The 22,370-nt window shown below is 58.0% G+C and overlaps 2 protein-coding genes across 12 annotated transcripts in view; one reads left to right on the top strand and one right to left on the bottom strand.

Annotated features, from left to right (window-relative positions):
* Positions 1 to 10,324, bottom strand: part of PPIP5K1 (diphosphoinositol pentakisphosphate kinase 1) — a 51,222-nt gene extending 40,898 nt beyond the window's left edge. For all 11 annotated transcript variants that reach the window (XM_072043576.1, XM_072043577.1, XM_072043578.1 and 8 more), the window contains exons 1-8: positions 10,225 to 10,324; positions 5,439 to 5,592; positions 4,944 to 5,118; positions 2,562 to 2,757; positions 2,383 to 2,473; positions 1,648 to 1,733; positions 1,270 to 1,424; positions 174 to 275 (exon numbers count right to left, since the gene is read on the bottom strand). In XM_072043576.1, the coding sequence (XP_071899677.1) occupies positions 174 to 275; positions 1,270 to 1,424; positions 1,648 to 1,733; positions 2,383 to 2,473; positions 2,562 to 2,757; positions 4,944 to 5,090 (777 nt within the window). In that variant the 5' untranslated portion in view covers positions 5,091 to 5,118; positions 5,439 to 5,592; positions 10,225 to 10,324. The remainder of the gene's footprint in view (positions 1 to 173; positions 276 to 1,269; positions 1,425 to 1,647; positions 1,734 to 2,382; positions 2,474 to 2,561; positions 2,758 to 4,943; positions 5,119 to 5,438; positions 5,593 to 10,224) is intronic.
* Positions 10,325 to 11,107: 783 nt separating this feature from the next.
* Positions 11,108 to 21,283, top strand: CKMT1A (creatine kinase, mitochondrial 1A). Its single transcript, XM_038185026.2, has 9 exons — positions 11,108 to 11,344; positions 17,242 to 17,440; positions 17,908 to 18,003; positions 18,136 to 18,357; positions 18,803 to 18,888; positions 19,930 to 20,053; positions 20,208 to 20,342; positions 20,657 to 20,782; positions 21,034 to 21,283. Exons 1-9 carry the CDS (start codon positions 11,196 to 11,198, stop codon positions 21,148 to 21,150), a joined length of 1,254 nt encoding a protein of 417 aa, XP_038040954.1. The 5' UTR covers positions 11,108 to 11,195; the 3' UTR covers positions 21,151 to 21,283.
* Positions 21,284 to 22,370: the final 1,087 nt, after the last annotated feature.

Here is a 22,370-nt window from a genome sequence, read left to right as displayed (position 1 = left end):
CTTTCTTCCTGTTATGATCTACAGAACAACCACTCCCCAGTTTGGGATCCAAGCTGCACGGACAGCACCTCACAGCTTAAACAAACACTCCAGAGTCAACCTAGGCAGGACTGCCCAACCTTCAGCTATTCCAGGCTTGGAGACAGTAGGAGCAATTCCAGGCTTTCCATTACCTTTACATCAGTGCCATCTGTAGGCATGAACTCCTCATAAATGTATGACCCTGTCTTCCTTACACTGCTCTCTGGGGAGTACACACTACTCCGGCTACCAATCTGAAAGCAAAGAATAAACACATCAGGGAAGTCAGTGTTTTCTTATATGGAAGAACAAAAATCATAAGCTTTGTCCCATAGGGAGAGAATTGGCTGAACACCTCTCAGAACCCCCAGCTGTTACAGCACAATTATGGAGGACAAAAAAGACTCTAATAGGCAGACAACAGGTATGTCCTTTTCCAGGCCTAAAGAGGAGAAAAGTTATTATAGACCTTTAGGTTGACTCCAATTGCTACAAGGATATGCAACAAAAAATAGTAGATAAAGATGTGTAAAGTAAGGAGACTAGTTAATAAGGAAATGATAATAACTGATGGCAGTTCATAATCAGACTAACTTTACTTCTTTCTAGGACAGTATGACAGATCTTATGGACAGAAGATGATGTCATTTTAAGTTTTAGTGAGTCTTTGGATACAACTTCAAATGGCACCTCTGTACACCAGCTAAGGAAACAATCTGTCTAGATTTACTAAGGACAGATGTGTAAGTGCTTGGAAAAAAAAGATACATCATAGCTTTTAACTGTTTGCTGGCAAAGTAAAGGAAGTGAGTAAAGGCAGATTCTCTGTGAAATCTATCAATAAATAGTGCATTTCCTACATTTGCAAGTAACGCTAAGCTGAGAAAGGCAGCAAGCATGTTAGCAGACAGGAACAGATTTTAAAAAGGATCATCTCAATAAACCAAGGAAATGATATGGAAAAAAAACAGTATGTGGTTCAGTAAGGGACACATTTCTCCGTAACTGCTACACAGGACACTGGGCAGACATAGGATGACAAAGGTGAAGTCAGCATTACCACCAAAACACATTCCTCTGGAATTCCCAGCTGTTTAAGGTTCAACTAAAATTTCTAAGAAGTTGTGTTCCCCAACACAAAACCTTCCTTTCTCCTTCACCTGCCCCAACACTCCCTCCTGAAGCCACATGCATCTTTCAGACCCACAAATTTGTTGGTCTCAACACCAGAGCTAGAGATCCTCTCACCTTCCGAAAGAGCCGCTGGCTGCCCCCACCTGCTGAGGTCGGGTAGTAAATATACACATTATGGTCCTCAGCACTGACCGGCTTCTCTACAAATGGCTTTGGGAAAACAGCTCCATTTACTTCCACATGGTCCTCTCCTTCCACCAAGTTGCACTCTGAAGACAAAGCAGAGCAGCAGCATGTTAGGAAAAGTGGAAGCAGCCCCTGTGCAGAGCTGAAGCCCTTCAGTCCTGGCCAGTAGGCACAACGCCTTTTCTCCAAAGTCAATAGACTTGTGAATCAGACCTGCTTGAGTTGATTATCAGTGCCCAGCCTCTGCAGAATATCTTAAATAGTACAGTATGTGCAAATGGCTTTCAGAAGAGCCTGGGCACTTACCTTCTGGTCTATCGGGGTCTCGATTGAGGACAGCATAGCGGGGCAAGTCTATTCCCTCTTCTTGAAGAATCCGATACACTTCACGCCTGGAGAGGACAGAAACAGTGAGATTCAACAGCACGGTCTGGAATGGGGAAACTGAAATTCTTTCAGTACAATTACACCTCGAAGTACCTGTCAGCACCTGCAGGAACACTGCACACAACCCAAAAATACGGTGGGAGGTTTGGCGTCTAGTATTAGCTCTGCCCATATACAGCCAAAGCAGTTTGTATGCACCGAGGCACATGACTACAAGTTAGTTTTACTAACTGGCTAAGAAGCCTCTTGAAGTGCCTCACCAACATAACTTCCTTAGGGTCTGACCTGGCCTTGCTGCCCCCAGTTTCTGCCCCAGAACGCCATCCCACTACTTGGCTCTCCTACTAAGGGGGTAGTCTTTTTGTCTTAGGCATGATAGTCTCATCCCATGAGACCACTTCCACATCCTTCTTCATTTGGCCATTCCTTACAATGCATTTGAACCAGAAGACAAAACATGCCAAGTATCAAGGGGTTTACCCCCAGATCTACTCCCCTTCATGTTACGGGGAAACAACCCCTAAAAGCCTTGCTAAAGTACCCTTCCTTCCCATCTCATTTGCTTGTGGCCAGGAAGAAGCTTGCACCGCATGCTAAGGACAGAAAGCGGACTAAGGAAGAGGGAAGGAGCTTTATTGGATCACAGACACTTACCTGTCCTGGATATAATACTGCATATCAAGGTCATTAATTAAAAATGGCTTGCACAGCTTGGCATATGCAACTGCTTTATCCAGAGGGAATCCTGAAATACAGAAAACAAAACAAAAAGAATGAATGGAAGCTCCCTTGTCCAGATCTTAGGTAGGCTAAGGCCTGCTACAGACTCTTACCTTTGGAGTGGAAGGAGATTAGGCAGTCACAGGAAGGCCAGTTCTCCACTGGTTCATTCAGAATAACATCTTCCCCCATAATCACAACTGTGATATATTCAAACTTGCACAGACGCTCCAGAATTTGTGTCATGGGCTTTGACTTGGACTTTTTGGTCATGGCACAGATTCCAACCACAATCTGCCGTTCAGGTGGCTAAAGGAAAGACACAGACTGTTTTAGTTCAGGATTGGCTACTTTACTGAATTTAAGTTCTAAGTGTGCAAATGCGGCAATACTGAACAAACACAGGATTTTCTTCCAACCCTAAGACCTCACAGCCCTTCCTAGACTCAGACCATACACAGTCCCAGCTCCCACTAGATTCCACTGGTGGATGTCATTAAGGAGCAGCCCAAAATGATTATTTCTTTGCTGGGCAACACGTACCTCCTCCTTTTACAGGGTCAGAGAAAAAAGTATCTGGCACCTGAATAAGCAGCAGGGACTGGAATCCTCCCTCATATTCTCTCCAGGACTCACCAGGACAAGTGGCAGACTTAAGAAGACTTACAGAAGAGCTGCATATGCTTTATTTTTTGTAGAGCTTAGGGATATGGTTTAGTGGGGACTGTTAGTGTTAGGTTAGAGGTTGGACTCGATGATCTTGAGGTCTCTTCCAACCTAGAAATTCTGTGATTTTGTGACAGCAAAAGACTACAGCAGGAGCTCAGTCTGTTTTATCTGAGAGAAAATGAAGGGGCGATCACAACAGCAAGTAGTTGTGAGTAGAAGAGAAACAGTATTAACAGCTCTTCCATATACTTGACAAAGGCATAGCAAGATCCAGTGGGACAAATTTAAGTTGAATAAGGCAAGATAGAAGGCCTGTATTCAAAAAGTGTTGGTAACTCTAACAGAAGAACAGGCTAAGGTCTGTGTTGGTCTTTCCATCACTGACTGTTTTTAATTGAAGACTGGACGTTTTCCTGATTAAGTAATTCTGGTCTAAGCAAGTTCAAACTCAGTAAGGTCATTTGAAGTGATACACACAGGACTGTGGGTTACACAGCACATGCAAGTGTGGCTTCGAACTATAAACTGAGACTTCAGAAGTTACCTGCACTGACTTACAAAGCCAAGGGCTCAGGTTCTACAGCAAAAATACAATGCCACAAACACTGGGCACTCCCATCACTGGGGCATCAATACTGTATCAGTGTATCCTTCCTAAAGCTTCCCCATGTGCTGCAGATGTATTTGATATTTCAAGGCAATCTCTGTCAGGAATTCACTAGAGGGGCAGGCAACAGAGGACTGTGCAACACCCTAAAGCATCTGCATGGGGGAAAAGCAACTTCTCATAACTTCAGAGGAGGAAATGTCACTTAATGTGCCCAAGGCACCTGTTTCTCTGGGATGGGCTAGTGTTTTCCTCAGGAATGAAGCGAGGGACATTCCACTCCACTCTAGGGTACTTTGCTCAGCCCATTCTGAATTAAAACAAACAAACAAAAAAAAAAACACGAAAGCTATCACCAACTTAAAAAAAGTCCCAGCTCAATCACCAGAATGAAAGGTCAGGAGTTCCTCTGCCTCATAGCAGTGCCCTTGCCCACGAGTCTTGCAGAGACAAGTTCAAGCTATTCACTGGTTTCTCTGCACTGTCTTTGGAAATCTACTTTCCCATCCTTAAAGAGGAGGTCAGCATATGCTGCTGATGACCTCTCTTAACTGTGCTAGAGGATCTACCTGTATCAGCCCCCATGGGCTGCACAGAGACAGGATAACAGCTGATAAAAGTTCTGCAAGGTCCCTACATACTGTACTAGGAATAAGATTAAGTCAGAGCAGTTCACCATGTGAAGGTCAAAGGCAAGATGATTGCAGTGGCACGAAGCTCCTCTGAACAGAAGCCCGGTACAGAGGCCACTGTGGGAACTGAAAGGGTGGGCTGAATAGAGGCCAAAAGCAGTCAGGAGCTGGAGATCATTCTCCTTTCTGCAGCCTGTTCTTGGAGGCTACAGAAAAGAGCAAATGCTTCCTCCCTGCAGACACCTCTCTGCCCTTATTCACAGTTCCTTCAGTTTTCCTCAAGAAGTTCCCTGGTAAAGCAAAAGGTTTACAGCAGTATCAGGGTTAAGTTGCTAGGATAAAGAAATCTGCTGTTGCAACTGGAAAAGACCTGCAAGTGGAAAGGCCATAATTTACTGCAGCGCAAGGCACCGAGTCTGGCAGCATGTCAGTGCAATGCATCTTCCACATGGCTGTGCCACACAGCCTGATGCCATGTTCCCCACAGTCCTGACTGTCTGTGGCCTCAGCAGGAACCATGCAAAACCTGGCTGAAACCCAGGAATTCTGCACAGATGCTCCAACCCAGAATGCCAGGACCTCCTTACCGACTCCTCCTCTTCATCATCTTCAAAGAAATCGGTTTCATCCATCTTCATGTTTGATTCCAGAAAGTCTGTCTCATCATCCCTGGAACCGACAACAAACCTGGGAGTGGAGCTCTCTCCCTCACTGGAGGTCGTCAGGGACGACATGGCAGCTTCGGTGGCCGACCATCCCGCTCTGGAATCACAGTGCGCAAAAAGTGGTAAAGAAGGGCCTGAGCCAGGGCTGATGCCACTGGGAGCAGGTGAGGGTGGGCAGGGCAGGGACTGAGCTAGAGTGAACATGTCCGGGGACACGCTGCCCAGGACAAACAGGGGGAGCAGGTGAGATGAAGAGAGCCTCTAGGCAGAGGTATGCGGGAAGAGACCCTCAGGGTGGGAGGGGATCCAGGACCCAGAACCATTTTAGATAGGTAGCTCCATTGTGCAATGAGCCCTTTTGCACCAGCTGGGAAAGGGACAGTGTTGCTGCTAGCGCTGAAATAATTTAAACCTTACAATGATGCATGCTCCAAGCCTCTGTTTAAATCATGGAATGGGACTTGCTCGCAGCCTTGTACACCCAAACTGGGACTCAGAAGTTAGGAGGAAGCTTAGGAGAGTGACGGTGACTTTCCAATTGCCAATTTTCATCCTTCTAGCTCAAGAAGACCTAAAGTAACAGAGAGAACAGTTTGAAAGACATATGAGTTTGCAGGGAAGAAGGGAAAAGGAAGGACTGACAACTCTGGCAGGTAAAGAGGACACAAAAGAAGCAGCAGCTTGCAGGTCAGGACTTTTTACGTTTTGCAAGCTTGGCTCTGATTTACTGTTTGACCATGGAGTCTGGTTATCCAGATACAAGCCGTTCTTTATAAACACTAGGAAATGAGCACATCTTGCACAATCGCCTACAGGAGCAGCACTGTGAGCCACACAAGCAACTTGTTGAATGTACAGTATGCATGACCTGTACAGAGCAAGGACACAACTGTTCAGCTCTGTCCATAGCTGTGCACACAAATGTCAAGTGGTTGCCCTTTACTTTGGTTTCCCCATGGCGAAAAGCTTTCCTCCCTCTATCCCAGCCAAAACCAGTACAGGAAGTGCAACCTCAAGAAGATGACTTTGTAAACACCTCATGCTAATATTTCCTACAAACGCACGCTCCACCGCTGCTTCTTGTACTCTCACGTGATCTGCACCCTCTCCCAGGCTGACAGTCACTGCACTTCCTCTTCTGAGGCACGCCTGGCCTCAGAGCCAGCATATCACGGGAGAACGTACCGCCACGTACAACCGGATTCCCAGTCCTCCCTGACAGCTCCTCACAAAACAGAGGAGATGCACCCAAACGCCACCTGCCTGCTGCCAGCACAGTTTCATGGTAGGTGCAAATCCCCTCACCGAGAACAAAGGAGGGAGACTGACTTCATCCACTCGAGCAGGGTGGGAACAGCCAAAAGAAACAAACATACAGAGGGCAATGCAGCTGCCTCTGAAATCCCCGGGGAAACATGGATAAAACTACGGTGTGCCTCCATGCAGAAAGGCTGCAGACTCCCAGAAAGGACAGGAGAGGTAAGAGCTGGGCACTCACAGAAAGCACTGGAGCAGAAGCGTGCCAGACAAGTGCCCAAAGCCACGCCACGAGGCGCAGGCCTGACAGCAAGACTGTCAATTCGTGCACCAGGTCTGCCAGGGGAGCCCAGGCCAGCAGAAGACACAGCAAGCCCAACTCACACCGGTGCACAAAGGCCAGTGCCGCCTGCTCCTATGTGCTGCGTGAGGCACGGGGCACACCCAACACACGAGCATCCAGATCAGCGAGAGTTAAAGCTTTAACCCACCTCATGCTCTCTGCTGGCAGTAGCAACGGTACAGGCAGACCGGGCCACACAGGCATTTCTACCGTGTGTGCCGTGTAATCCTGCTACTTCCACACAAGGACAAGAGGAGGATTCCCAACATACTCAGGAACCGTTTCTGTTCCTTGGCCCTGCTGCCTCAGCATGCCAGAGTGGAGTAAGACCTTAGCAAGTTCACTATCAGCGTGGTGGCCGATGACTTACTGAAGTAAGCCATGCAAGAAGGGGAGGAGGACCGTTTGCACCAATCGCATACTCTCCCCTCCCTCCTGGAGGAAAAATAGACCAAGCAGCAGGAAAACCTTTGGCCTAAGAACTAAGAAAGCAACAGGTTCTCTACATTCCTGCTTCTGTCCCAGAGAAAAAAAAATAGTAAAAAAAAAAAAAAAAAAAACTTCTACTTTGCTCTGCAACTATTTCTGGAGGCTATGACATGCCATACTAAAAATAAGTGAAAACCCTGAGCCTCAATGAGGCCAAAGGCCACTGATACATCCACCATCCCCTTGGTGTTAATGGGATAAACCTCGTTATCTCAGGTTGTTTCTGGTGAGAGGACAGGAACATGGTATAAGCAAAACCTTTTCCAAGTTTCTGTTTAAAGCATATCCCTTCTCTGACTGGCTTTCTACCAACCAAGGCTACAGTCACTTGATGAAACAGCATAACTAAGGTACGCAAAATTTGGACAGATTGCTGCTGTTAAACAGGCAAGCGAAGTACCATTCTCATGTAACAGACTGATTACATGAGGATTTGCCACCATGCCTGAATCAGCTCTAGAGCTGGGATATCAAAGAGTTTATAGGACAGGAGGAGAGCAACGCCTGTTACAGAAACAGTACTAGCAAGGTTCCTGTACGGTGCTCAGCCGACATCCTCCCTGCCGCTTTTTTTCTTCAAACCTAGCGCTGTGAGAGATCCTGGCAGTACGGGATGTCTGCTTCTCACACAGGTGTCTGGTGGTTCTACATCACTCTCACTGCTCCCCGGGCTAACTGCTCCTACAGCCCGTACATTCAGACCAGCTCCCACTTGCTAAGGGTACTACTGGTCTCTCACCTTCCACAAATCACAGCAAGAAAATTAAGCGTTAATGCTGCTGGCTGTACCATCCAAGAGAATCAAAAGCCTTGACACGACAATGGCACACACACGCAAGTTAAGCATGGTTCTTATTTTGAAATATTCATGCTCATCCCATCACAAATACATGAGGAAGTACGTACCAGCCACTCCAGCTAAAGACATCCTTGCACTCTCCTCCAAGGACAGCTACGATCTGCTACAGTCATACCAAAGGTTAATGTAATCACCTAACGGCAAGCAGAAACTGCTGACACACAACCCGGAACTGAGATTTAAACTTTGCCTCTCAGTGTTCTGGGACTAATTCAGCTCTCTGGACTACCTTGAGTTAGTGATAAGAAACGAGATGTAAGTTGTTTCCAGGTTCCCCAGCAGATGAATCTGGTGGTGTTCTGATAAGGACGTTCACAGCATAGAGATTTATTCTTTGTGCCCAACTTCTGAAGTACCAGAAATTTAAGTGCAGAAAGGATGATCATATCTTGCATTAACTTCACACCCAGCATGGCATTAACAACGGAAAACTATGTGGGAGGGGTGTTCTTTTTGATTGATTAGTTTGGTTTTTGTTCGTCTGTTTTTAAAACAAAACCTGTTATAGTTGCAGAAGCAGCACTTGACAGCACAGTCTCTACAGCAGAGAGCCAAAGGACAAGGACTGCCGTGGTTTTGGCACACAGTGACCAATGAAGACCAGTCACATCACTGGTGGCAGCAGCCACAGGTGGCTGGGAGAGGCTTCTGCACCCCAGGGAGCCTGGGGGAAGCAGCAGAGCGGAGATCAAAGCAGTGCATGATACCACTGCACGCAACCAGGCTGTGAGGATAACTGAGTTTACAGAACCCCCACCTGACTTAAGCAAGGTCAAGTACCTGACATATGACAACCTTTAAGAATGCACATAGCTGACACTTTAAAAAAATAAAAAAAAAAGCTTATGCCTTCACCCTGAATGTATGATCAGTGAAGTAATTTTGCCAAAGGGGTCATTTCCATTGTCACAAGGTCTATTTGTATTAAGGTTAATTACACACTTACATACAAAAGGTGAAAGCCATACTCTTATCAAAAATCAAGCCACAAACTCTTAATTGCTTCAGAAAAAGGAAACCACATACCTATTTCAGAGTTAATAATTAAAAGCTATTTGTACTTGGTGTATTAAAGAAAAATTTCCATGTTTTATTAACAAAGAAGTTCAATGTCTTCAAAATCAGGCAGCTGAAGTCATGCTTCTAAACATACTGTTCTGCCTGTTTGAGCAGCACTGTCAGTAACTGCAAATCTATCAACAGCTTCAAGCCCAGAGAGTGCAGCAATGGTTAAAACACGTTTCCTGACTGGGAGCTCCTTCTCAATACCTCTGCTTTCGAGCTTAGCAAAAACCTGTTGGCTCATCTCCCCTACATTTGAGCAGCTGTTGCATTGTTCACATAGCAAATGCAGGAGTAAGATCCACTCTCGGCTTACGAAATTGTTTTATGTGCTTTTTTTTTTTTTTTTTTTTTTTTTACAAGATTTATGAGATTGTTAAGTGTGAAGCTTTACAGCATCAGAATTTCTGAGCCTGTAACTGTTTATTAGATTTATTAGCAATTTTACACATAAAATAGTATTTCGTTTTTTTTGTAAAGAAGATTATGAACAAGATAAAGATGTTTGAACTTTTACAACGCCGCTTGTTGTGTTCGTTAGCCTTGGTGTATTCGCGTACCGCCTGCGGACACGTTACCACGTACCGCTCCTTTCTCCCCACCCGCCTTACCCCGTCCTCGCCCCGGGCGCGAGGCCGCCGCTTCCCCCGCAGGCCCAGGCGGGGCCGGGGCCGCCCCGCAGCACGGCGGGGGAACGGCGCGGCCGGGGCCTGGCGCGCGGGGGCAGAGCCTGGCCACGAGGCCGGGCTGCGGAGCCCCGCCGCGACCGCGCACCGACGGCCCCGCCGCAGGGCCCGCGCCACCGGAGGGACGCTCGGAGCCAGCGCCCGGCCCGCCGGGGCACGGGGGGCGAGGCCCGGCCCGCTCCGCCCGTTCCCCCCCGCAGGGCCGCGCCGCGCTCGGCCGCCGAGGGGGGGCCGCGGGGAGCCGGGACGGCGGCCGAGCCCGCGCCGAGCGGCGGCCGCGACACCCACCCGGCTGCCCGGCTGCCCACCCGCCTACCCGCCGCCCCCCGCCGCTACCCCCATGCGCCCGGCAGCGGCGCCCCCACCGCACCGCACCGCGCCCCGCCCCGTCCCGTCCCGGCCGCGCAGCCCGCAGCGGGGCCGCCCGGCGGGAGGGGACGGGAGGGGAGGGGAGGGGGGCGGCGGCAGGGGGCGCCCCGCCGGGTGCCGCCATTTCCCCCCGCTCACCTGCGGCCTCCGAGCGCACCCTGCGCGGCCGGCGCGGCCGGCGGCCAATCGCGAGCTGCTGACGGCCGGCGGTGGCCAATCGGCGCGGGGGGGGGCGGGGCCGGCCGGCCGCGGCGCAGCGGCCCCTGGCGGCGACGGGCGGCGCTGCGCGAGCCTCGCGTTACCGCGGCAACCGCGACCCGCCGGGCCGGGCCGGGCCCGCGAGCCCCGCGCCGCGAGGCGGGGCGGGCCCGGAGCGGGCGGGCGGCGCGGCATGGGCACGGCCCGCAGGGCTGCCGGCCCGCGGGGTCCGCGGCGGCGGAGCGCGGGGCGGCCCGAGGCGCGCACTCCAAGCCCCGCGGCTGCCCCGGCCCGGCCGCACCCGACGTGCGAGGGCAGCGGAGGGGGATGCCCGGCCTCGGGCAGCGGCGCGGGGCGCCACGGTGCCAGTCCCCCCTCCCCTCACGGCCGGCCCTCCCGCCCGCCCCGGCACGCATCCCGTCCCGACACCGGGCCGTCGGGGCGCCGCGTCCCGGCATCCGCACCCCGCCGCCGCCGGCTGCAGGTGCGCGGACTTTGCCCCGGCCGCACCCTCTCAGTTCGGGCTTCGCCGCGCTGCGCCGTGCCCGCCTGCGGCGGAGGGTGCGGGGCGAGGGGTCCGGGCCGAGGGGTCCGGAGCGAGGGGCCCGAGCCCAGGGCTCGGGGCTCGGGGCCCGGAGACCGGGGCCCGGGGCCCGGGCCCGGGGCCAGGGCGGGTCGGGCTCGCGGCCCCGCCGGCGCTGTCCGGCGCTTGGTGCTGAAGGCGGCGGCGGCGGCCCCGGGGCGGGGCGGGGCGTCCCGAGCAGGTGGCGGTGCCGTCGCGGCCCCCCCCGTGCCGCCGGCTCCCCGCCCCCCGCGCACCCTCCCGCCGCCGCCGCCGCCGCCGTTCCCATTCCCATCACGTTCTCCGCCCGGCCCCCGCCGCGCTCGCTCCGCCGCGCCGCCGCTCCGCGATGGCCAGCACCTTCGCCCGCGCGCTCTCCGCCCGCCGCTCCGCCGGCCTCCTGGCCATGGTGGGCGCCGGCTCCCTCGCCGCCGGCTTCCTGCTCGCCCGGGACACGGTCAGAGCGGGCGACCGGCAGCGGCGGCGCTACCCGCCCAGGTACCGGGCGCGGGCGGCGGGGGCGCACGTGTGGGGGGGCCGGCGGCGGGCGGCGGGCGGGGGCCGGTCCCCGCGGCCACGGCACCGGGAAAGGGCGCGGGGCCGAGCCCCCCTCCCCGTCCCCAGCCGGGAATGACCGGGGCCGCGGGGAACCGAGCCCGGGGAGCCGGGCGGCGGCGCGGGGGAGCGGGCGGCGCGGCGGCGGCGGCGGCGGCGGGGGGCTCGCCCGTGTTGGCCGCCTCCGGCGGGAAGGAGCGGCTCCGCCGCGGGCGCCCGTCCCCGAGCCCAAGGGCACCGGGGCCGCCGGGCGCGGGGGGCGGGAGGGGCGCGGGCCGCGGCGCTGGAGCCTCCGCTTCGAGCCCGGCCTCCCCGGGCCGGCACCGGCACCACCGCCTCGCACGGCCGGGTCGGGAACCGGGAGCGGCCGCTGCCGCGGCGGGCCCGGGGGCGGGCGGAGCTGGACGGGGCTGGGCAGCGGAGGGGGCCGGGGGCCGGGGCAGAGCTGCGACCGGCGAGGGCGGTGAGTCCGTCCCGCGGGGACAGCGTCGCGGAGATGTCAAGCAAAGAAATGCCCCGAGCTTGGCCCGGTTGTCGCAGGAGCCAGGGGAAGCTTGCCAATACCCTGGTGGGAACAGGACGGAGCAAAAGGAAGGCTGCATTTTCTCTCATCCTGGCAAAATACCCTGGAGCTCTGTCTGTGAGGGCCTGTGCTGGAGCAGAGGCTTCCTGGCTGCCCCGGGGCTGGCTGTGGCTCCTAGCCTTTCACCACTGGGCTGTACCGGTGCCTGGCGTTGGGACAAGGACTTCTCCAGGGCGTTAAAAAAAAGGTTGCCTGACAGTCCTCCCTGTCCCATCTCATGGCAGATTCTAAAGGGAGAATTGGAAGGGCCCACGGGTCCCACTAAGGCTGAGCAGTTCATCCTGTCCTCCCAGGCAGAGCTGTGCTGGCAGATGGGGGGTGAAGATGAGCCCTGAGATGTGTGACTGGGACCAGGCACGTGCCTGGAAGGTGGGCGCAGGGCTGAGCTGGGCCAGGCGGGTGCGTGCAGCCCGGTCTGGCTAAGGGGTGCTTTGGGGGTAATGCTGGCTCTGTGTGCAGGAGCTGCTGGCCCTATTTGCACAACCTGTGCTTGATCCTTTAAGCCAGATAAGTGTCAGAGCTGCGGAGCAGTGCTAAGGTTCAAGCTCCAGCACAGAAGTTTCCGTGTCCTCCCCCCCCCCCCTTCAAACTGCTCTCTACCAAGGGGGACCAGGCACGTGGCTGCCACCAGCCCTGGCCATGCAGAGGCATTACCTACTGCTCCGCTCACCACCGCTTGCTTTAGCAATGAGGAAGAGGAGGTCTCAAGGCCAGGAGCGGGGTGGCAGCTCCCTCTTGGCCCCCACGTTGCCTGGCCCCGAGGAGTGTGGGGACAAAAGCACAAGACAGGGGGCAGAGGGCAGAGCTGCCTGTGCCTCTCTTGGGCAGGGCAGGGCAGGGGAGAGGGATGCCGTGGCTGCCAGCAGGCCCTTCCCCTTGTGCTGGCAGCCTGGCACAGGTCAGATGCAGGTTGGAAAAGCGAGAAGAGGTGTCCCCCCCACCCTGATGCCAGCAGGGACTGCGTGCAGTGAAGGAGCAGAGCGGGGAAGGAGGCGGCGTGTCGCTGCTCCAAACACATGCGGCTGCTGTGATGCCTGCACCAAACACCGTGTTGTTGTCAGCGAGTGGTGCTGCTCTGCATTGCAGGCTGAGAGCTCTGCTCGTGCAGAAAGCTGTGCTGAGAGCCAGCTCTGGTGCTCAGACGTGCTGGGTCGAGCCATGGAAACAGGATGGAAATGGAACGAGTTCAGGGATTGATGAAGATTGGATGTTACTGGTTATTCATCTCCTGAGAGGATTGTGCTTTCAAGCTTTCTGAATGACTGAACGTCTTTACTGAGTGAGGATGGGGAGGAAAATCCACCGGGATCTGAGAGACCCACCTGGTGTGGGAGAGGCAGGCACTCTGCTTGTGTTCTGGCCCCACAGAGGTGTGCTGGCATCTGCAGGCAGCTGGCCTGTACCCCGCTGAACCTGAACACAGAAGTGTTCCCTTGCACGCTTAAAACACCTGCTGGGCAGGGGGGGTGGACAAGCTGGCAGTGCTGTGAAGATGTGGCTGTGGCAGCACCAGCGGGCTGGGGGAAAACAGCAGGTCAGAGTTAGTGCTGAAAACAAAGACGGGGCTGGGGGGAAGAGACAGGCACCATCCGTGGGAAACAGAGGCTGAGATGAGTCTGGGGGAAGCGATGAAATCCAGGGCGGGGGATCTGTCAGGGAAGCACTGAGAGGAGCTTCCCGGGAGGGTGCATTTGGCTTTTGTGATGATGCTGACACTTGGAAAGAGCCTGGACAGAGCCCCAGGGTGAGCCACAGCACCCTGCTCTGCAGGGCAAGTCACCCCACCTGCGGACTTGGCCCCTCCGGGTTTTAAGTCAAACAATGAGAGGCGCTGGCAACAGCCTTCAGAGGGCTGAGCATCGCACAATGGTCAAAGGGTTGTCAGAGGCACAAATGAGCGCACTCCGGGGGCACGGACACCCCCGACAGCTTTCTGACACCTCGGCGTGGAGGTGCCCGCCGCCAGCAGGGTCCCGCAGCAGCCGCGTTTGAGCAGTCAGGAGGAGAATCCCAGCCCCTGCCCCCCCCCGTGAGCAAGCCGCGTGCTGCGCTGCCTGCCGCAGCCTCGCCGGCACAGCCCCGCACAGCCCCACGCCCGGGGGGGGCCCCGCGCAGCAGGGGTGTCCGCAGCGGGGTGTCCGCAGCGGGGTGTCCGCAGCGGGGTGTCCGCAGCGGGGTGCGCCTGCAGAAAGCAGCCGCTGACGCCAGGAAGGGTGCCGGAGGCTGCAGGATCAGCCACAAAGAGTCTCGGGGAGCCGCACGGGCTGCAGCTCCGGGACAGCGGGTGGGCTAACGCTGCCCGTTGAGCGCTGTGCAGGCCTCCTGCGTGAAGCACCCCTCGTGCAAGGGCAGAGAGGGCGCTCACTGCAGGCAGCCCGGTCCCAACGGCGTGGCAGGACCGCAGTGCTGAGCTGGCTCTCGCAGCAGCACGGCCAGTAGCGAAGTGCCCGCTCCCAGCCGCGCTGTACTGGCAGGCATCCACCTCCTGCTGGAAGAGCTCCCAGCCTTTGTGGCCAGGGAGCCTGACAGGAATGCACCTCGTAGCTCAGCATCGGGGCACTGGGAAAGAAAAGCCAGCTCTGAAGGGGGCATTGCTTTAATACCGTTTTTGGGGAGCAGAACCAAAGGGCAAGGCAACTCCAGGAAGACCTTCCTGCTTGTGGCAGAGGAAACCTGGACACCCAGGAGAGCAGAGCGCCTGCTCCCCTTGTCCTCCCCACGCAGCCCCAGGCAGCAGCCCAGGTGGGTGGCAGGGCAGTGCCCTGTGCAGCTCAGCTCCAGGTTTTTTGGAAGTGCTTGTGAGCACAGCACTAAGAGCACTAAGCATGTAACACCTTCATCCCCTGCATTGCCCTGCTTATCCTGGCACCATCCTGCTTAGTTGGGGTTCTCTGGAAAGGCTGAAAAGAGATTGCCGAAATTTGCTGGCTGTGATTCAGGGCTGTTCTGGAGAAGGGTGTGTTTGGGCCAGCAACTAAATCAGCACTGCAGCAGGCACAGATCCTGGGGCAGGCTCTTAGGTTTTAGTCTCTGAACTCTGCAGTGGAGGTACAGACTGACCACAGCAGTCAGTGAGCTTAAAACTACAGCATTGTTTTCTGCAAGCAAGCTTGCTCCCCTTAGCAACCTTTTCTGGCTCTCTGGATGTAGTCCACTGACACCAGGAAAGCAGAGGGAGCTTCAGTCCTGGCATGCCAGGCAGCACTGGGGGTAGGGAAGGGACGTGTCCAAGTGTCCCATTCTGATCAGTGAGTGTTTTTTATGAGGATGTCTCTCCCCGGGGAGACGTGGATCCGTAGCCAGCCGATGGCAGGGGCAGGAGCAGCAAGGAAGGCTGGGGCAGGACGAGTCCCATACACAACAAGCCATCCTTTGAGCTGAAGCATCTCAACGTGGTAGAGAAATGTGCGTGGGCTGGGGGAGCAGCCTTCAGCCAGACAGGCCTGTGACCCGTTCCTGCCTGGTGCAAACTCCTCCTTGCACGGGGCCAGGCTGGAACTGCCAGTGCTTCCCCACACAGAGCGGCAACGAGAGCCCAACCTCCCTTTCTTTCTGCAACCTCCGGAGGCCACAAGCAGCAGCCAAGGCGTAGGCGCGGGGCCAGTGTGCATTCCCCGACCTGCAGACACAGGGGTGGGGGCAGCGGTGGTGCTGTGCACTGCAGCACGGGGCTGGTCGCTGGCAGCCAAACCCGCACCCGTGCTGGACCTGGGTGCCTGTGGCGTGTCAAGGCTGGGTGGCAGTGACGGTGGCCGTCCTCTGCCACAGACCTGGGCCTGCCTCTAGCACCCCTCTTCCCACGCAGCCCCCAAGCTGCCGGTGCCACCCTGAGGGAGAGGGGCTGGGTGTCCCCAGGGCTGCGGGACCCCTCCTGTCCCACTCATGCAGGCAGTGGCACCTCCCAGCAGGAGGGATTTGGCCAAGGAGAGCACGGTCATAGCTGAGGTCCTGTCCTGCCAACACCCCACCTCACCACCCCCCAGGAACACAGGACAAGCACAAAGCCCAGCTAAAGTGGGAATGAGGTCAGGAGACGGCCTCCCGCTAAGCTGATTAGAGGGAAGCATTCCCCTAATACAATAAACTGCTCCAGACTGGTGCAGTTCCCACCAGCTGCAGATCGGGGTCAGCCGATTTCCTGCCCCACGGTGCCTGAGCTGCGTGGGGTCAGGGCCCAGGGGACAGCACCGAGTGCAGGCAGACCTGGGACAGGGCCCCCAAGGGTCCCGTGCCCTGCTGCCCTGCTGGCTGCACGGGACGGGCTCGTGCCCCTGGGCAGACCCCGGTGCTGGGAGCAGCCGCCCCTCTGCAGGAGAAGGCGAATAAGAGCCCCCATGGCCTGGCCAGCCGGCAGCTCCACACCCGGACCCTGCGCTGGGCTGTGGCTGACGTGGCAGCCCAGAGCCCAGGAGCCCTGGTACGCAGCTGATAAGGAGCCGCACCTTAACAACCGGCCCAGGTTTGCTGGTGGACTCTTGTCCTTGTGGCAATATCAGCAGTCAGCTTGGGCTGTTCTCTGCCCTTGCTGTGTGATGCCAGCGGCTGCCTTCCTGGGCAGGCAGCGTGGCTTTCCCAGCCCCCGGAGCTCCCCTGCGCATGCCTGCCCTGAGGGTCTCTGCGGGGCAGCAGTGCTGGGACCCGGTGGCAATTTGGCAATGGATGGGCAGCTCAGCACCGCCACGCTGCTCTCACTCCCACTCCTCAGGGGGAAACAGGGAGAAAATACAATGAAAAAAAGCTCGTGGGTTGAGATAAGGAGCAGTTTAATGAAAGGGAAAAGTCACGCAGAAGCAGTAGGAGAAAAAAAATATTCTCTACTTCCCATCAGCGGGCAACATTCAGACATTTGTTGGGAAGCGGGGCCTCAGTACATGTGGTTGCTTGGGCAGACAGACGCTTTCATAATGAGACTCCCCCCTCCCCCCTTACTCCTTGTTTCCCTCCAGCTTTTGTCACTGAACAGACTGTCAGACAATAAGGAATATCCCTTCGGTCGGTTTAGGTCAGCTGCCCTGGCATCGCCCCCTCCCCAGCTCTTGCCCACCCCCTGGCCTTTGGAAGGGGTTGGAGGCAGCCTTGATGCTGTGCCAGCACTGCCCAGCAGTACCCAAAATGTTGGTGTGATAGCGATGCCGTTCTAGCCATAAGTGCAGAGCACGGCACCATGTGGGCTGCTGTGGGGAAAGTGAACTCCGTCCCAGCCAGACCCAGTGCAGACCCCCTGGCCCCAAAGGCTCATTGCACTCTTTCTCTGCAGTGCCGAGTACCCCGACCTGCGGAAACACAACAACTGCATGGCCAGCAACCTGACGCCAGCCATCTACACCAGGCTCTGTGACAAAGCAACCCCCAATGGCTGGACCTTAGACCAGTGCATCCAGACAGGTGTGGACAATCCTGGCCACCCCTTCATCAAGACTGTGGGCATGGTGGCTGGAGATGAAGAAACGTATGAGGTGAGTGATGGCCAAAGCCCTGCTGTGCTCCAGGCTCTCTAGGGTGGCTGCAGCAGCCATGGCAGTCACGGTACCTGTGGGATGTGGTGTAGCTCTGGCCCGATGTGTGCTGTCTCTTGCTGGCCTGGACCCGATCCCTGGGATCCAGCAGCCTGAAGCATTACCGCTCACCTCCTCCTACTCAGCCCAGGCAGCTGGAGCATGTCCCCACGGGGACACAGGGCTCCTGTAGAGCAGCTGTTCCCAAAGCCCTGCAGCCTCCTCCTCCTTGCCCCCGAGCCCTACTTGTCTGGGCAGTGTCGGCCCTGTGGGTTGCCATTTGTGCTGCAGGATGTGAGGTGACCCCAGCCACCCTCTGTGGTCCCCTGTGCTGCCATGTGCAGCCCCCATGCAGCCCCCGTGCTGGTGGCAGGGGCTCTGTGGGACTCTGGATCTGAAGAGCTGCATGCCGTCCCGTGTCCTTCCAGGTGTTTGCCGAGCTGTTTGACCCTGTGATCCAGGAGCGACACAACGGGTACAACCCACGCACCATGAAGCATGTCACGGACCTGGATGCCTCCAAGGTGGGCGAGACGGGCGGCAGTGCCACATAGCCCTGGCTGGGAGCAGGGTGCCCTTCCTGAGCCTTGGTGGACAGGGCGATGCTCAGCACAGACCCCACCCCACCAACACCCCACGGCACCTGTCTGTTGCAGATTAAGTTTGGCCAGTTTGACGAGCGCTATGTGCTCTCATCCCGGGTCCGGACGGGGCGCAGCATCCGTGGGCTGAGCCTGCCACCAGCCTGTACCCGTGCTGAGCGGCGGGAGGTGGAGAAGGTGGCCGTGGAGGCACTGAATGGCCTCTCTGGAGACCTGGCAGGCCGGTACTACCGCCTCAGCGAGATGACGGAGAAGGAGCAACAGCAGCTCATTGACGTGAGTTGGCACAGCGCCCGGCCAGCCCTGGGACCCCATCCCAGGCATCACCTCCCCAGGTGGCCGTGGCCCCCTTCCCCAGCCCCACGGTCCTGTGGGACCGGGGCTCCTTGCCCCAGTGGTGCAGAGGCTGCTTAGGGCACTTCTCAGCCCTCCTGGGGGAGGACGGAGCTGGCTGAACATGGCCCCAGCAACTCATGGGCCCCTCCGGCTCCTGCCCCGTGTCCCTGTGTATGCTCAGGGGAAGGCAGGACCACCAGCAGCCTCTGCCTGCCCGGTCAGGAAGCAGGGACTCCTGACCGCAGCTGGGACAGCAAGCGAGCTCACCCCACCAGGGACAGCTGCGGTGCATCTCCTGCATGGCACACTGGGACCAGAGAGATGGGGTGCCCCAGCTTCAGCTGTGCAGCCCCAGGGGGCATTTTGACTCTCTGCCTCCTTCCAGGATCACTTCCTCTTCGACAAGCCGGTGTCCCCCCTCCTGACAGCGGCAGGAATGGCCCGGGACTGGCCCGACGCCCGAGGGATCTGGTGAGGATCTTCCCAGCCCCGAGTAGCCAGCAGGGCAGAAAGGCAGGGGGACGCTGCTGCTCCGTCCAGCTGCCCCAGCCACGCTGCCCACGCTCCCCTCACTCCCTGCACTGCAGATCCCAGCACCCCCAGGCTGCCATCGCCCCAACTCCGTGGTGGGGGCAGCTGGACCCTCCCTGCTCACACCTAACCTGGGGTCCCCTTGCTGGCTTCAGCCCCTTGAGCTGTGCAGCGGTCAGAGGGTGTCTGCTCCTCACACAAACTGCAGCATCTTGCTAAGTGGTGTGCAGCCCAGGAGCCGGCCATTTCAGGCCCCTGCTGTCAACTCTGACCGCTCTTTCCAGCCTATTGCCACTCATTCTCTGGGCTGCCAAAAACCTGTAACTGCCTTCTGCTCCCCAGGCAACCCCCAGTGCTCCTTCCTGCTCTCTGCACACCCTACCTGCCCCCAGACTTATCTCGCTACAATTGCTTGTTGCCGCTCGCTCCCGGCATCTCTGCACACCCACACAGCATCCCACGCACCCGCGGAGCAACAGCCGGCACATGCGCTTGCCCACACCGCCCTGGCAGGCACAGCGCTTTTATAGCAGCCTCAGGGAAAACACCTCCATGTCACACACGGCTCCAGCCCCCCCAAACCCCAGCGCTCCAGAGTGCACCTCACACCTCGCAGCCCCTCCTGCTATCTGCGCAGTGCAGGAGCCGTGTCCCTGCCCCAGGGTCAGGAGGGGCTGGCACCGCGCTGCTCCTCCCCGGCAGCGCTTGCCCATGCCCAAGGCACAGGAGCCAGCACTCATCACCCACAGCAGTACGTGAGGATGAATGCCAGCCCATCTTTGGGTGCATCTCCTGGCTGTCTGCCTCACTGCCGTGCTGTGCTCTGGCAACGTGCTCAGCTGCGGGAGCTTGGATCTGGGGGCAGCATGGGCATCGGGGGAGGGGGGGGTAAGCAGGGCAGTGCTGGGCTGGCACAGGCAGCTGTGTGTGCATGGAGGCTCTGCTGGCTGCCAGCACAGCCAAATGCTGCCCTGTCCCTAGGCACAACAACGAGAAGACCTTCCTGATCTGGATCAATGAGGAGGACCACACACGCATCATCTCCATGGAGAAGGGTGGCAACATGAAGCGCGTCTTTGAGCGGTTCTGCCGGGGCCTGAAGGAGGTGAGCACCCACCGGCCGTTGCCGTGCCAGACCCACAGACAGGTGGACAGGGGCACGCAGGGCCATTGCAGGCTTTGTGTCCTGTACTGTCCCAGGGCTGGGCAGCACCCAAGTGCATTATGCAGTCGGAGGCTGAACTGCTTTTCGCATCCAGGTGGAGCGACTAATCCAGGAGCGAGGCTGGGAGTTCATGTGGAACGAGAGGCTGGGATACATCCTTACCTGCCCCTCCAACCTGGGCACCGGGCTGCGAGCAGGCGTCCACATCAAGCTGCCGCTGCTCAGCAAGGTAGTTACCACGGCTGGTTTTGTGGGGAGCGAGCCTGGGGCTGTGGCAAGCCTCAGCTGCCAGCACCGGGAGCCCAGCCTCGTGGGGAGGTGCAGGACTGCACGGGAGCAGCCCCGGACCTCGTTCTGGCTCACCAGGGCAGTGAAGCGTACAAGGGGCCGGACCTGCGTGTTGAGCTGGGTCTGCTCAGGGCAGGGCCCACAGACGGGGCTGTGCAAGGTGTGGGAGGGCTGCCCCGGGGAGCAGTCGGCTGCAGTGCCCTGGCTGCCTTGCTGCTGGTTGCACTGATCACTGTCGTGTTCTCTGGGCACTAGGACAACCGCTTCCCCAAGATCCTGGAGAACCTCCGGCTACAGAAGCGTGGGACAGGCGGCGTAGACACCGCCGCTACTGGCAATGTCTTCGACATCTCCAACCTGGACCGGCTGGGGAAGTCAGAGGTGGGTGCTGGACAGAGATGATTTTGCAGCAGGCGGTTTGGAACACCTGTGCACAACAGGCCCTCTGCTCTGGGTCTGTGTGCTGGGGCTGGCACATGAGGCCTGCGGGCTGCACCACTCTCCTAGAGGAGGCAGCACGTGCCCTTCTTGCAGCAGGGTGGCCGGGGCCCTTGCTGGCGTGGCTCAGCAGAGGCTTGGCTGGGGCCAGGACAGCCCCTGGCTGAGGATGTGTGTGTGTGCCCCCGGTGCAGGTGGAGCTGGTGCAGCTGGTGATAGACGGCGTGAACTACCTGATCGACTGTGAGCGGCGGCTGGAGAAGGGGCAGGACATCCGCATCCCCTCCCCGGTCCCGCAGTTCCGGCACTGAGCTGGACCACGGCAGCGCCAGCCCTGCAGGACCCAGCTTCCCGCTGTAGCTTACACCATCGCTGTGCCCAGCATGTCGCTGCGTTGTTACCCACGACGCGCCAGGCCCGACCCCATAAATGTGCGCTGCTGTAGCTACGTCTCGGTCTGCTCCTTACTCGAGCCCCACGGCACACCCAGCCCTGTGCCTGCAGAGAGGCACCCAGACAAATCTTCACCTTCCTCAAGGAGCTTCACCTTCCTTGAGCTTTCTCTGTGCCACCACTGCCCTGGGGAACAAGCCTGAGGGGCCTCTGGGGCTGCCCGGGTCTGGGGGCTGTGAGGGGCTGCATGTGGGAAGGGAGCTGGGGAGCAGCAGGCTGCCAAGAACTGCTGGGACAGGATGAGCTGCAAAAAGGAGCTCGTGGCACTGCAGGCAGAGCCGGGTTCCCATCAGCACTTTGGTAGAGGGATGCTCACAGAAAGCTCTGGGGCAGGCAGAGGAGAACAAAGGTGAAACCAGAGCGGAGCCCAGCTCTGTTCCTGCCTGCAGGGAAGTGCTTTCAGAGCAGAGCGTGTCAGTCCTGGCACTCCATGGAAAGGGCTCCCATCCGTGCTGCTGCTGTGAGCCCTTCACAGTGCTCGCACACACGCACACTGCACACAGCTCTGGGCAGGGAGCGGGCCGCGGCAGTCCCTGAGCTCGCCACCCACGGGACGCCCGCGGCCTCTGGCGGGCACTGCCCGGGGCCCGTGGGACGACGGGGGGGGAGCTCCGGCTCGTGGGACGACGGGGACGGCGCCCTGCGATAGCGGCCGGGCCCGGGGCTTCGAGACGGCCGCGAGGTGTCGGGGCACGGAGCCGTTCCGTCCCGGGACAGCTCCCGCAGGGCAGGAGGGGCCGAGCTGGGCGGCTGGGCTGCAGCCTTGCCCGGAGGTCGCGCCCCCCGCGCGGAGCTACACGTGGGACCGTGTCCGTGCCGCCCCCGTGCCGTGTTCTCCCCCTCCCCCCCCCGTCACCACGCACGTTCCCAGAGCCGCCCGCACACACAGCGTGGGGCCCGCCCGGCCCTTCACGCCCAGCACCAGGGGAGGGGCTCCCACGCGGGACAGGGGGCGGTGGTGCGGGACGGGTCCCGGGCACGGCCCCGTCTCAGCGCGGTCTGCGCTCACTCGCCGGCACCGGGAGCCCGCAGCAGCAGCAGCCCCAGCCCGACGCGGGGCCGGGGAGCCCCCCCCATC

Source organism: Anas platyrhynchos, chromosome 11 (assembly GCF_047663525.1).
Source record: "Anas platyrhynchos isolate ZD024472 breed Pekin duck chromosome 11, IASCAAS_PekinDuck_T2T, whole genome shotgun sequence".
In the NCBI taxonomy this organism is placed as follows: Eukaryota; Metazoa; Chordata; class Aves; order Anseriformes; family Anatidae; genus Anas; species Anas platyrhynchos.
The sequence above is the reverse complement of the archived record's forward strand: the minus strand, read 5'-3'. Positions and strand labels throughout refer to the sequence as shown.